The sequence below is a fragment of the Elephas maximus genome, chromosome 9 (assembly GCF_024166365.1).
Source record: "Elephas maximus indicus isolate mEleMax1 chromosome 9, mEleMax1 primary haplotype, whole genome shotgun sequence".
Taxonomy (NCBI): Eukaryota; Metazoa; Chordata; class Mammalia; order Proboscidea; family Elephantidae; genus Elephas; species Elephas maximus.
This window is the reverse complement of record NC_064827.1, coordinates 15,031,076-15,045,423: the sequence shown is the minus strand read 5'-3', so window position 1 is coordinate 15,045,423 and position 14,348 is coordinate 15,031,076. Positions and strand designations below refer to the sequence as shown.

The following is a 14,348-nucleotide window of genomic DNA, read 5'->3' as shown; positions in this document are numbered from 1 at the left end:
CTGGGTGCACAGGTGTGGTGTATTCTAATCACTTCCACCACCTTCAAAGCTACTAAAGGAGGCAAAATATGGGCCTTACGGGGACATGATTGCCTACTGAGATAAGCCAAACATTTACTGTTTTTGTATCTTGGTGGGGCAAAGGAAGGATTGTTCACCAGTCAGTCTAGAATAGCTGGCCAAGTGATAGTCACACAACCTGAGCAGGGGGCAATGAATAATGTTTGAGCTCGCAGGTAAGCTGGGATACTCACAAAAGGGCAAGGTGGGCCAAACCAACTTTATCACTGAGTGCCAAGGATTAGCACGAATCTAACTCCCAACTGGCCTCATCCTCCCACATCTTCGCTCGTCACCAGTCATTTTTGTGGCAAGTCCTCTGACCCTAACCACCCTGAGTTAGATCAGAACTCATCTCCAGCTATCCTAAGCCAGGTCAAATCATCCCTGGCCACCTGAGGCCAGGTCACCCACCAGGCAGCAGCTGTAGGCTCAAGAGTCTGCATAACTCCCTGCACTTCAGACCAGCTGGCTTCTCTCTCTCTCTCTCTGTTGTCTCCTGTAACTAGGTCACAATCCAGAAGGACTCTATCCTTCTTCAACTGCCCCTGCAGTCTTTCTCTATCACGCAGCTACCCAGAGCTGGGTCTACACAAATCCATTCTGCACTGCCAACCCCTGCTGGCTCATTGTCAATTTGAGTTCCTTAATTCTCAATAATAGCTCAGAAAAATCACAGCAAACATCAAAATATTGCTTTCTAATCCACTGAGGTAAAGGCTCAGTGAAAAAGAGGAAAACCCTTGATGAGATGGATTGACACAGTGGCTGCAACAATGGACTCAAATACAGCAACAATTGTGAGGATGGTGCAGGGCTGGGCAATATTTGGTTATGTTTCATATCAGGTCACTATAAGCCAGAACCACCTTGAAGGCACCTGTCAACAACAAACATACTGATTCGATTGGTACTAAGATTACACTTACCTCCTAAAGCATGAATATTTCTTATAGTATTTTAAAAATTGTGGTAAATATATATATATATATATATATATAGAAACGCTGGTGGCATAGTGGTTAAGTGCTATGGCTGCCAACCAAAGGGTCAGTAGTTCGAATCCACCAGGTGCTCCTTGGAAACTCTATGGGGCAGCTCTACTATGTCCTATAAGGTCGCTATGAGTCGGAATCAACTTGACAGCACTGGGTTTGGTATATATATATATATATATATATATATATGACAAAACTTTTGGCATTTTAGCATTTTTTACAGGTAGAACTCAGTGACATTAATTACTTTTATTGTGTTGTGTAACCATCACCATCATCTGTTTCCAAATATTTCAGTCACTCTTAACAGAAACTCAGTGCCTGTGAAGGAATCACTCTCTCCCTCCTGTCGCTGGAAACCACTAATGAACTTTGGTTTCTATACATTTGCCTATTCTAGATATTTCATGAAAGTGGGATCATACAATATTTGTCCTTTTGGGACCTATTTTATTTGACATAACGTTTTCAATTTTCATCCATGTAGTAGCATGTATCAGAATTTCATTTTTCTTTATGGCTGAATAATATCCCACTGTTTAGATGTACTACCTGTTGTTTACCCACTCATCTCTTGATGGACACTTGGGTTGTTTCCACTTCTTGGTTGTTGTGTATAATGCTGCAGTGAACATTGGTGTCCCTGAATCTGTTTGATGTCCTGCTTTCCAGTAGTTTAGTTCTATACCTAGGAGTAGAATTGCTGGGCTATGTAGTAATTCTATTTTTAATTTTTTGAATAACTGCCAAACAGTTTTCCATAACAGCTAAACCACTTCACGTTTTCACCAGCAATAGACGAGGCTTCCAATTTCCTCACATCCTCACCAACACTAGTCATTTTCTGTTTTTTTGATAATAGCTATCCTACAGTGTGTGAAGTAAATCATTTAATTAAAAAAAAAAATTTCACTAGAGCTCTAGCTCCAGGTTTATTAATTTAGTTATGACTTATATAAAAGATGGAAACCCTGGTGGCGTAGTGGTTAAGTGCTACGGCTGCTAACCAAGAGGTCGGCAGTTCAAATCTGCCAGGCGCTCCTTGGAAACTCTATGGGGCAGTTCTACTCAGTCCTATAGGGTCGCTATAACTTGACGGCAGTGGGTTTTGTTTTATATAAAAGATACTAAACTCAAAATCATCTGACAAAAAATACTACTTTTTGATTGCTTTGTTAATGTTCATGTTTTATATGTACAAGATGCCAAAGTTTCACTGGTATTCTACTATACACTAAATTAGAATATTTATCCTGCTATATTTAAAAATACTATTTAAATATTTTTCTTTATAATCTATTATTTTAAAATCTCATTTCTCAAAGGCCAAGTGATACTTTCAATGGATGAGCGGGAAAAATCCATGTACCTCACCAGGAATCTTCGGTAAGGCAAGATTTCAGAGCTAATATTAATATCATATTAACTTTCTGGAAACAATTTATCAGCTTCTTTTGTTTCTCCCATTGTAGAAGTATAGCTTCTCTGGATGCTGAGTTTTCAAACTCTATCATTTTGTTTTCATATTTAATTTCACTTTTGGAGAAAATATACATAGCAAAACCCACTCCCATTCCACATGTAGTATACATGAGGATTGGTGACACTGGATACATTCTTCACATCGTGTCCGCATTCTCCTTGCTTCTGTTCTGGCTGTTTCACTTCAGAACTGGTATTTTAAACTTGTGCATTGAATTTGAGGCGGTGAGGGAAGAAAGGATCTAAATTTTTCTTTCATTCTCAAAAGATGAAGGCGTGTACTATATAAAATATATGTATATGTAAATTATAAATATACAAAATCTAGCCAGATTAAGGAATCAAATCAATTCGTCTTCGCTGAGTGTTGGTTGTGTGGCAGGCACCGAGGGGAGAGAAACTTTGCTGTGCTGAGATGGGCACTGATCTCGATTTCTCAAGTCGTTGCTTGGGTCCAACAATGTACTGTATTCAGAAGTTCTTAGTGAACTTACGGAGCAGAGCACAGAGAAAACACCGTTCTAATGATGTGGTCATCAGGCGTTTATTACTCACAGAATAAACAAGACAGAAGAGTAGAATAGCAAACATTCTGTCTGCAAAGTTTCCCTGAGGTTAGGCTGCTGTCCCAAGTGTATTGCTATATTGAACCCGAGCATGCCCCTCTTGGGGCCATGGGAGAAGAAATCAGAAGATTATCTCTCCCAGGTTAATACTAACAAACAGCCATGTCTCTATGCCAAACAGGATGCACAGAGAACTGATAGGGGAAAGGTGGAAAAAAGGTTAAAAAAAAAAAAAAGTGGAAGCCCACCTAATGGCAATGGACATCATGCACAGCAGCTGCTTAGACTCAGTGACATCTCAATATGGCTGTTCTAGATTTACTGTTTTCAGGAGCATTTCTTCCTCCTTTAACCACTAAGATAGCTTAACAAGTTCCGAGTTTTTTCAGAGGGCGATTATCTTCCCTAGAGCACATACTTTCCTTTGTGTCCCTTAATAGCTAGGGAGATGGTGAGAGAGATTATAGCACACCTGTCCATCTGCACTTCACAATGGACTCTTAGTGTGTTCTCTGGAAAGTCACTTTAGAGTCCAACTTGTAAAATGGGGTAAATTCCTGCCTTTGATGATGGCTGTGCAGGCAAAAAGAAATGATTTTTTTTTTTTTTTAATTTTTGCTGGAATATGTGATAAATATGAAAGCATTAACAGGACAACTTTACAAAGTGCCTCTACTTGAAATCCTTGCCGGTGATTGGACATCTGTCCCTCCATCAGCTCACCTGTTATTTAAGGATGGTAACTGAGCAACATTAAAACCAAGATAATTTTTTTTTATTTTGCTTTTATTGTTACTAAGGTACCCTGGTGTCACAGTGGTTTAGAGCTCGGCTGCTACCAAAAGTTGGTAGTTCAAATCCACCACCTACTCCTTGGAAACCCTATGGGGCAGTTCTGCTCTGTCCTCTAGGGTCGCTATGAGTCAGAATCAACTTAAAGGCAACGGGTTAACGCTACTAAGCTGAAAAAGATGCCGAGGGGGATAAAAATGAGATAATGAACATAAGTATTTGGCAAATTATAAGTACTCAACGAATGTTCCCTATTATCATTGTTCTGTGTTTTTTGACATTTCCCCAAACATTCTCCATTATTGCTTTTTTCACTCTATAAGGTCTGGAGGCCTGGTGGTGCAGTGGTAAAGAACGATGGCTGCTAACCAAAAGGTTGGCAGTTTGAATCCATGAGCCACTCCTTGGAAACCCTATAAGACAGTTCTACTCTGTTCTACAGGGTAGCCATGAGTTCAATTGACTCAACAGTAACAGGTGTGGGTTTTCATAAATTCTATTTTAAAAGGAAAAACTGATAGCTGATTGCAAATCCTTATCTGTCAAGCAGTTGATTCCATACCACATTTTTCAAAAAATTAGTTCTCATTTCCTCTAAGCACAATGAACATATATACATAACACCATTATTTTGTCGGTGTGTTATACCATGGTGGTTTGCATGTTGCATAGATACTGAAAGTTATGTTACTGATATTTCAAAAACCAGCTAGGTCTCCCATGATGGACAGGTTTCAGCAGAGCTTCCAGACTAAGACAGAGTAGGAAGAAGCCAGTGAAAACCTCATAAATAACAGTGGAATATTGTCTGATATAGTGCCCTCATGTTGGAAGGCACTCAAAATAGGACTGGGGAGAGCTGCCTTCTCAATGTACCTTAATAACAAGGATGGAGTAAGCTTTTGGGAGCTTCATTTGCTGATGTGGCACAACTCAAAATGGGAAAAAGTAGCTACAAACATCTATTAATAATCGGAATGTGGAATGTAGGAACTATGAAGCTTGGAAAATTGGAAGACATCAAAAATGAAATGGAACACATAAAGATCGATATTCTAGGCAATAGTGAGCTAAAATGGACTGCTATTGGCCAATTTGAATCAGACAACCATATAGTCCACAATGCCAGGAATAACATTGCATTAATGGCCAAAAAGAACATTCCAAGTTCTATCCTGAAGTACAACGCTGTCAGTGACAAGATAATATCTGCATGCCTACAAGAAAGACTAGTTAATAGGGCTATCATTCAAATATATGCACCAAAAACTAATGCCAAAAATGAAGAAGTTGAAGATTTCTTCCAACTTCTGTAGTCTAAATTTGATCAAAAATACAATCAAGATACACGGACAATTACTGGTGATTGGAATGCCAAAGTTGTAAAAAAAGAAGGGCTGGTAGTTGGAAATTACAGCCTTGTGATAAACAACACTGGAGATGACATGATAGTATTTTGCAAGACCTATTTATTCACTGCAAATATATTTTTCAACAATATAAACAATGACAATACATGTGAATTTCACTAAACTGAATGTACAGGAATAAAGTCAACTATACCTGTGGAAAGAGACGAAGTTAAAGGTCTATACCATCCATCAGAACAAGGCCAGGGGCTTACTGTGGAACAGACTATTACCATTATTGCTCATAGGCAAGTTCAGGTTGGAGCTGAAGTAAGTTAAATGAATGAGAGCAAAAGCACTACCTTGAGTATATTCCTCCAGATTTTAGAGACAATCTCAAAAATAGGTTTGATGCAATGAACACTAATGAAAGAAGACCAGAGGAGTTGTGGAATGACATCATGCATGAAGAAAGGAAAAGGCCATTACAAAACAAGAAAGAAAGAAAGGACCAAAACTGGTGTCTTAAGAAACTCTGAAGCTTGCTCTAGAACTTGGAGTAGCTAAAGCGAATGGAAGAAATGATGAAGTAAAAGACCCGAAGAGATTTCAAACGGAGGCTCATGAAGACAAAGTAAGGTATTTTAATGAAATATGCAAAGACCTGAAGTTAGAAAACCAAAAGGGAAGAACATGCTAGACATTTCTCAGGCTGAAAGAATCAAAGAAAAAATTCAAGGCCTCTTTAAAGAGTGCAAAATACAAATGTTACCTTGAGGACTAAGGTGTGCCTGAAAGAAGCCACGGTATTTTAATTGCCCCATAAGCATACAAAAGCTGGAAAATGAATAAGGAAAACCAAAGAAGAATTGATGTATTTGAATTATGATGCTGGTGAAGAATACTGAATACACCTGCAGGAAGAACAAACAAATCTGTCTGGGAAGACCTATAGCCAGAATCCTCCTTAGAAGCAAGGATGGTAAGACTTTGTCTCATGTACTTGGGATGTGTTCTCAGGAGGTACCAGTCTCTGCGGAAGGACATAGCTTGATAAGAGTAGAGGGTCAGTGAAAGAGAGGAAGAGCCTCAGTGAGATGGATTGACATGGTGACTTCAACAGTGGGCTCAAATATATCAAAAATCATGAGTATGGGCTGCAACTGGGCAGTATTTCTTCCTGTTGTACATAGTGTTGCTATGAGTTGGAACTAATTCAACAACACCTGACAAAAACAAAAACCAAATTACATAAGATGCCTTTCTTTTTTGAATTGTGCATTCAAATGACCCTTCACAAAAAGGTATAAAGTCAACTGGTACTTAGATAAACATTTAGTTACGTATTTAATGAATAGAATATAAATTGAAACAGGGCCACACTGGAAAATCCAGAACAGAAGGTGTCTAGATGTGTGGACAAAAGAACCTGGGAACAGGAAAATGGGGTGTTCAGAGAAAACATTTATCTCTCTTGGGAATAGGGTGCTCACAGAAAATATTTGTCTTTTTTTCTGAATAGGGTCTTCAGAGAAAACATTTTTCTTTCTCGAGAAATGGTCGTAGACATGCAAAGCACCTGGTTAGATGGTATGATAGACTTAATTTCTGCAAATGAAGAAGATGAAAGTCTCTTTATTCATTGTATGAAATGAGATGAGTATGACTCAATGAGCAGAAATTCTACACACACCAAACTGCACTTGATGGCCAGGAAGAACGCTTCATCGAAAATTAATGAATCACTTATTACAAACCACGAATTCATGGATGAAGAAAGCTTGTAATCACGCAGATACACAAAACTTGCACTAATTATTGGATCAATTTTCTCATCTAGCACCTTAGATCCAAGCGATTCTCTTTGCCAAATGCTTCAGAAGGTTTCCCTTGCTGTTAACTAAAATGGTGGAAATTTTCAAGCTGAATTTTATAAAAGAGAGACACTTTCCAATTCTGTTCGAATCTGCTGTTATAAAAACAAGACTTCTTGAACATCAACAGAATTATCTGTTTTTTGAAAGCTTTACTATGCCATCGCTGGTGTGCTAACAAGTGCTTGGAAATGGTTTGAGACAGTTAGAAAAGTTACTCTGAGATGCTTCAGGGTTGGCAAAATGAGCAAGCTACAGGTTAATGTATGAAAATAACTTGTCAATCTCATCAAATATATGTGAATTATAAATGACATTTCTTTTCTTTCACAAAATGAAAGGGTAATGTTGAAGGCAAAGACTCTGAATTCATGACTGCACACCTTTGTGCTCAGTTTTAGGACTTGCAGGACACTGATGCTAATGGTCCCTAACACCATCACATTTGGAGGTGCTAATCTGGGGAGCACCTGAGGGCTGCACATGGTTAAGCAGGTGGGTACTAACTGAAATATTGGTGGTTCAAAGCCACCCAGTGGTGCCTCAGAAGAAAGGCCTGGGGACCCACTTCCTAAAGGTCAGAGAAATTGTAAACTCTGCAGAACACGGTTGTGCTCAGTAATTCAAGGGGTCTCCATGAATCGAATCGATGAGACCATAGCCAGTTAATTATCCATTTATTGAGGGCATACTAATGGCAAGCATGCATCTTCAGTGGAAATAAATCCAAGATCTTGGTTCATGTAGTTTCCACTTAAGGGGATAACTCTGAGCTTGTCCTCAGCACATTTACTTGGCAAATGACAGTTATTTAAGCAGAAACAGGAAGTGAGGAAAAAGGAAGGCTTGCTGACATGAGGATTTTCTGAATGCCTTCCTTTCCTTCTTTGCTAACCTGCAGTAAAGCAGGACAGGCACATGGAAAGGTTCTAAGAGCACCTCTGAGACACAGTCAGCACCACGCAGAAATCAGCACTGACTTCTGGCTCAGGAAGCGTTTACTTCTCCTCCTCCTTCAAATCCTGTAAAATGAAGGAAGAAATATAGAAACAAAAACCAACCGACTGTGACCCTGAATGTCCTCAGGATTGGGTGTGGGCTGTCTGCTGTTGACAGATTGGAGAAAATCGTGAGAATTGACTAAAAGATACAAAGTGGGTAGAAAGACACATCTGGCACACGTGCTAACAAAGTGGCACTGCACAAGTTACTTGACTGCTCTTAACTTGTGTCCTCTGTCTGTAAAATGGGGAAAGTTGCCACCTAAATGGAGAGTTGCAAGGACTACATGATACCACCTAGGCAACGTAAAAATTAAAACCTTCCCCCAAATTTACACTTGAAACAAGCAGTTACTCTGGAGGACAGTCAGTCAAGAAGACTATTGTTAACGCCAAGGTAAACCCATAAAATACCTTCCCATTCTCAGAGTTTTCAGAAGCCTCTCGCCCACCGCGCGCCTTAGTGAAAATCCATTAAAAGCACCAAGTCCATTAGCCCCATGGCTCCGTTGATGGTGTTAGGTGCCATCAAGTCACAAATTATCTCGAAACTGCTTTGAATTTTTTAAAAGTTAAATTAGAAGATGTTAAATATTTCCTCTTACCAATGCAACAAACAGAAAATACATTAATTCCATCATAAAGGTGTAATTTTTGGGCGTGTGTAGGAGCATGCATTATCAGCAAATTCCCTCTGGGATTGTAAGATTCTACTGATTTTATCTTGTGTCTTGCATGTGTGTGTTCTCTAGAGTCAAGAGATAAAGAATACATTCTGAATTTAAAATGTTTAGATAGACGTTCACAGTCACCCAATCTCCTTGAACAGTCAAAGGGAAATAAGTTGTTTGAAAGTAATAGAGTCTGATTTCCTACCTCTTTCAGAAGACCTTGCAATCTGGCAATTTTCCAAGACATAACAGGCAACCCTAGAAGCTCCTGTGCTCTCTCAGTCCTCGTCAGGATCTCTGGAGGGCAGATTTAAGTGCTGACCCTTGGAGTTTCATCTCAGCTTAAGACTCTCGTCCCCTGCATAAAGAATGGAAAAGTGTGCTGTAAGCTTAAAGCATTATTGTACAAGCCTAAAGTGACATTGTTGGAAATATTCATATTTTTGCTAAGATTTCAAATATAAGTTAACAGTTTTTCCATCTTGCCAATAATTTTCCCTTTCATTCCTTTTATTGTAACGTATCAATATGCCAGACACTACGTTAACTATGGCTCTATTGCAGAAAGATGTAGCAGTCAGCTTCTGTAGAAATTTGCAGCCTTGGCAACCCTATGGGGTTACTAGGAGTCAGAATCAAGTGGAGGCCAGTGAGTTTGGGTTTTTGTATGCTAATTAATCTAATTATAACCTTGTTTAAGTTAGAAGGTTAGACAGCAAGTGATCACTTGGAAAAAACTGGGTTGTGAAAACATGGGTACAGTTAATTTTATATAATTTAGTGTATTGGTCAAGCCTTTCATTCAGCTGAAGGATATGAAACAAACTTAATCCCGAGATTTATTACTCGGTCATACAATTTGTGAATTGGGCAACACACAGCGTAAAACTGAATGTTTCAAGGAAATGGGCCAGTAGAGGGATTTTTATAGGCCAAAGAACAAGTAAAGTTGGGGAAGTCCAGGCGGTTTTGACCAGTGTTCCAGATATTCAACAAAATGTTCCTTGAAGTCCTATCTTCTTTAGAAATGTCAGTTTTAGTAAGAAGACAGACAACACAGTTCTCCGGGGGTCAGCACCTGCCCAGGCAGGTTTCCAGATAGCCAGGCACCTATTTGTCTGGAATGTAAGGGTTATGGATGCGGGATGGTGGTTACGCATAAGTCTAAAGAAACACTCTAGTTATTACCTCTAACCCAAAACCCATTATCAGTGAATCAATTACCTCTAAAGGTTAGGTTATTTATTATCTTAAGCATTTGTTCTGTGAAACCAAACATCCGACATTTCCCCAGGCTTGACGTAAGTGTCTCCATTTTGTTTTCACTTTCCACATTTCTCATAAAAACAAGCCTTCAAAAAGGACTGTAAGAATGGTTGTACAGCTCCAAGAATGTAATCACTTATCACTGAATTAGTTGTATATGTAGAAATTGTGGACTTTGTGTATGTTTTCTTGTGCATCTTCTCAACAATATATTATAAAATAAAATATACTATATATTTTATTTTACATAAATATTTTATAATATAAATATATTATAAAGTAATAAAAAAATAAGGCTTCAAATAATGACTAACAATATGTGAGCATACAAAAAGGTTGGAGGGTAAGAAAAGAAGGAAAGGATGAAATGCAGAAGAAGGGTGGGCCGATAGAAGGAACGTGGGGAGGGTGAACAGGAGTAGAGGGGGAAATTCCCTGGAGGGGGTGGGGAAAGGGGTGGGGCAGGAAGTTTAGACTCAAGGTCTGAGTGGGAGCCCACAGGCTATAAAAGCCTGGTGGAGCCAGACAGGGAAAGCAACCTGCAGCCAAGGATAGACTTCTTCAGAGAAAGGCTGAGAAGCAGGTCCAGGATGCCGCACCCAGTCTTCTTCCACCTGCTAGGAGTCTGGTTGCTGCTAAGCCACAGCCCCAGAGAGGCCAAGGCCCAGGGGTCCAACATTGTGAAGCTATGTGGCCGTGAATTAGCGCGTGCACGCATTGAAATCTGCGGCCAGATCAACTGGGGAAAGAATCCTAACAGGGGCAAGTCATCACTGATATCTGCCCTGGTTGCAGGTGAGAGCTTTCACCCAGGCCCCAGGTCTCATTGGATGCTGAGGCTCGGCACCTAAACTCTGCTGGTGCTGCTGCTTCTGGTGCCTAGAACATCTTGATTTGACTCTGTAACTTGCTTTCATTGAAGGGTCTCCTGGGATCTAACCAGAGGGCTGGAAAGCCTTACCTGATAGGTGCTAGGTACACTTCACCACATGTTGGCCATTAGGTTGTATGGGAGCAGGAAGAAGTGCCCAGCAGTTCAAGCTGCTTAAACTCACAGGAGCCTTCAGCTACCCTAGGACACAAGACTGCCAGCTGCTGGACACGTGGGCAGCCGAAAGGGCACCTGGCACTGAGATGTAAAGGGAGGAAATAGGTGGTCAGCTGGTTGTCAAGGACATATGCGTGTCAAAGGGAAAGGGGGCATCCCTGTGAGACCTGGGTCAGGGTCCTATAAGGTGGACATGGAAGGGCCTTAGAGTCAACTGTTCTCCTCATTTGTAAAGAAGCTGCACTGTGGCCTATGATACCAAAACCTTTCTTTTTTTTAAAGCAAATCCAAGGGGAGAGCCTTGCCTCCCACCTTTGTGAGCTGGTTCTTGAAGTATAGTCAGAGGAGAGAGGATGACAGAGGAAGAGGAAGAAAGGGGCCAGCTGCCTGCAAGAGAAACCCAAGGGACCAGATTCAGGGAAACTCAGCTCCAGACACTCATAGCTAGACTGTTCGGCACTTTCAAGTTCTTGAAAGTTGCAATGGATTTTCTTTAAAATAGAGATCTCAGAGTTGAGCGAGTACAGCTCAAAAATGGAACTACTTTTAAAATAGTAGGCTAGTTATTAAGAAATTGAATCACTTAAATTTATATCTTGAAGCCTTGTTGTTTCCACTTTTCCATTGCCGTGAAGTGGATTCTAACTCATAATGACCGTAACAGGACACAGTAGAACTGGGATATAGGGTTTCCAAGAAGCAGCTGGTGGATTCGAACTGCTGACCTTTTGGTTAGCAGCTGAGCTCATAACCACTGTGCCGCCAGAGCTCCCTTATTAATAAGCTGAAAACACCAGCTTTGCTGCCATTAAGAAAAGACCAGCCAGAACTGATTAAGGATTACATGAGAATGTAAATTTCATCCGTGTTTCTAATTCTTTTCTGCGAAAACTCTCAAAGTTGTGTAACTGGTTTAGGAAATATTGGTAGGTTTATGTGGCTTAAAGTTTTTTGAGGCTAGGAAATGTGCTTTCTTCCTGTTTCTGTCTCTTACATCTGGCAGCGCCAGAGACGTGGCATCAGATGATGACTGGACACGAAGCACAGAGAGCTTTCCAGCCTCCACTCCTGCCCATCCTGGGATGCTGCTTGAGAACAGGTTCCCTGGCCGGGGCACACAGAGCTTGTGTAGTGTGTGATCCACAGCACTGGACAGACACCACACATAGCTCATTACTCAGGACACACAGCACACAGATAACAATCGCTCTTTTAACTCAGCCATTTTTGGTTAGGTTAGTGTTCTTTTAACCCTTTTGTCCCTTTAATGTAAAGTACTATTGACTCAAAGGAAATACTGTGAGAGAGAGAAATTTTTAAACAGATGTTTGAGATCTCGTGTCTCAGAAGTTTGTACCTCCTGCCTGTCAGACAAAGCAGCTGGGAATTCTACCTTTTGGGCTTTACCCTGAGCAGTAACTTACCTCCATGGAGTATTTGATAGCCTCAAATAATTAATATACGCTTTTAAAAGCATTACTATAATAACTCAGAAGTTGCTTAGCAAAGGAAGAAGCTTACTCAAGTAAGAAAAATCCATCTGTGGTCATATTGGAAGTTTTCAATGACCAAGACCACTTCAGAGAGATGAGCTACCGGTGTCAGGCAGAATAAAAAATACCAGGATGAAAGCATCAAGGGGGTCGTGGGAAGAGACCACAGAGGTACAGGAAGGCATAAGGCAAAACCTTGGGAATGTCACAGTGCTTCAAGCAGCCAAACCAGAAGTAAGTTAAAATGCATAGGCACAGGACACTTGGTGATTCTGTTTTGATATTTAGCTCTATTGAGACAATGCTTTCCTTTATGTTTATGAATAATTTTATATTTTTCCTGACGTTTCTTGACATGAGTACTCTCTCCCCCATTCTTTAACTCTGCAGATACTGTATCATCCTCCATCAACAGAGGTATGGAAACCTTAGATAGGATGTCAAAATTCATTCCTCATTTTCAAGTGAAGGTGATGCCAAATGTGGAACTTGTGAAAATCATCAAAAAGAGACAAAGTGAAGCAGAAGACAGCAGCCCTTCAGAACTAAAAGACTTAGTCTTGGATAAACATTCCCGCAAGAAGAGAACGGGAATTTTAGAACTGAGTAACAAGTGTTGTTATCAAGGTTGTACCGTAAGAGAACTGGCGAGAGGATGCTGAGATAACTGAACAAGTCTCAGCTAATGGTCACCTGTCCTCTTGATGGCGTGTTCACAGATTCCTCTCTCAGACACCACTGATAATTAGAACATGAGAAATCATTACTAGTGTTCCCATTTCTGATTTATTGTGCCAGAAAACTCTCTTTACATAATTGAAGTTTCTGTTAATAAACCTTTTAATGCTAAAAAGTTTTTTTGTCTTTTTTATTAATGGTATAATTGTGTTTGTTGATTTGATGTTTAAGGTGGAGTGTCAGCTTGACTGGGCCATCTTTTCAGTGCTTTGGCAGTTATGATGTAGTTTGGCAGTTATGTGATGATGTAATCACTTCCATGATGAGGTCTGATATAACTCAATCACCTCAATGATGAGATCTGCTATGAGCAGCCAATCAGATGAAAGGGGGTTTCCTTGGGGGTATGGCCTGCATCCATTATATATGTACACATGTTCACTTCACTAGATTTGCTTCTTTAGAGAACCCAGCATACGACAGTGATCTTTAATGCTGTTACCTTAAAATGATAATAATGTTTTTATCACTTTAACCATACAATTTATACAATGCCTAACAGCAGGTATAATGGACCAGTATGACACACCAGAATGTTTTCACTGCTATTGGCTTTTGGAACAGGTGTACATAAAGCCACAAAAATTAGAGCTTCCTAATTTTTTTTTAATAGATTTGATAAGGTATTTGTGTCTCATGAAACTATTCTTGCAAACAATCAGACTGGACACTAAAGCAATTTAAATTTGTTGGCATCCCTAAAATTCAAGCATTTTTCAAAATACTCAAGCTTCTCTTCTCACGGTGTTAGCGTTCTAAGAGACGTAAGAGCAAATTGTGTTTTCATTTTAAAGGAAAAATGAATAGACCTATACAGAAAAAAGTAAAATGCATAGTGCCGGTTGTGAAGAAATGGCTTGTTTAGGAACATACCTTATAGCCACTATTTTAGAATTTACAAACCATTTCTGTAAGGAAAATAACTGTGAAATGGTATGGGCATTTTTTAGAACACTAAATTTAACTGGCTATCATACTGTTTATCCAGTACTTTCAGCTTACAGACTCAT

General features: G+C 39.8%; 1 protein-coding gene across 1 annotated transcript; it reads left to right on the top strand.

Moving 5' to 3' along the window:
* The first annotated feature begins 10,649 nt into the window (after window positions 1-10,649).
* Window positions 10,650-13,262, top strand: LOC126082379 (prorelaxin H2-like). Its single transcript, XM_049894927.1, has 2 exons — window positions 10,650-10,854; window positions 12,991-13,262. The coding sequence occupies exons 1-2, from the start codon at window positions 10,650-10,652 to the stop codon at window positions 13,260-13,262; spliced, it is 477 nt and encodes a 158-aa protein (XP_049750884.1).
* Window positions 13,263-14,348: the final 1,086 nt, after the last annotated feature.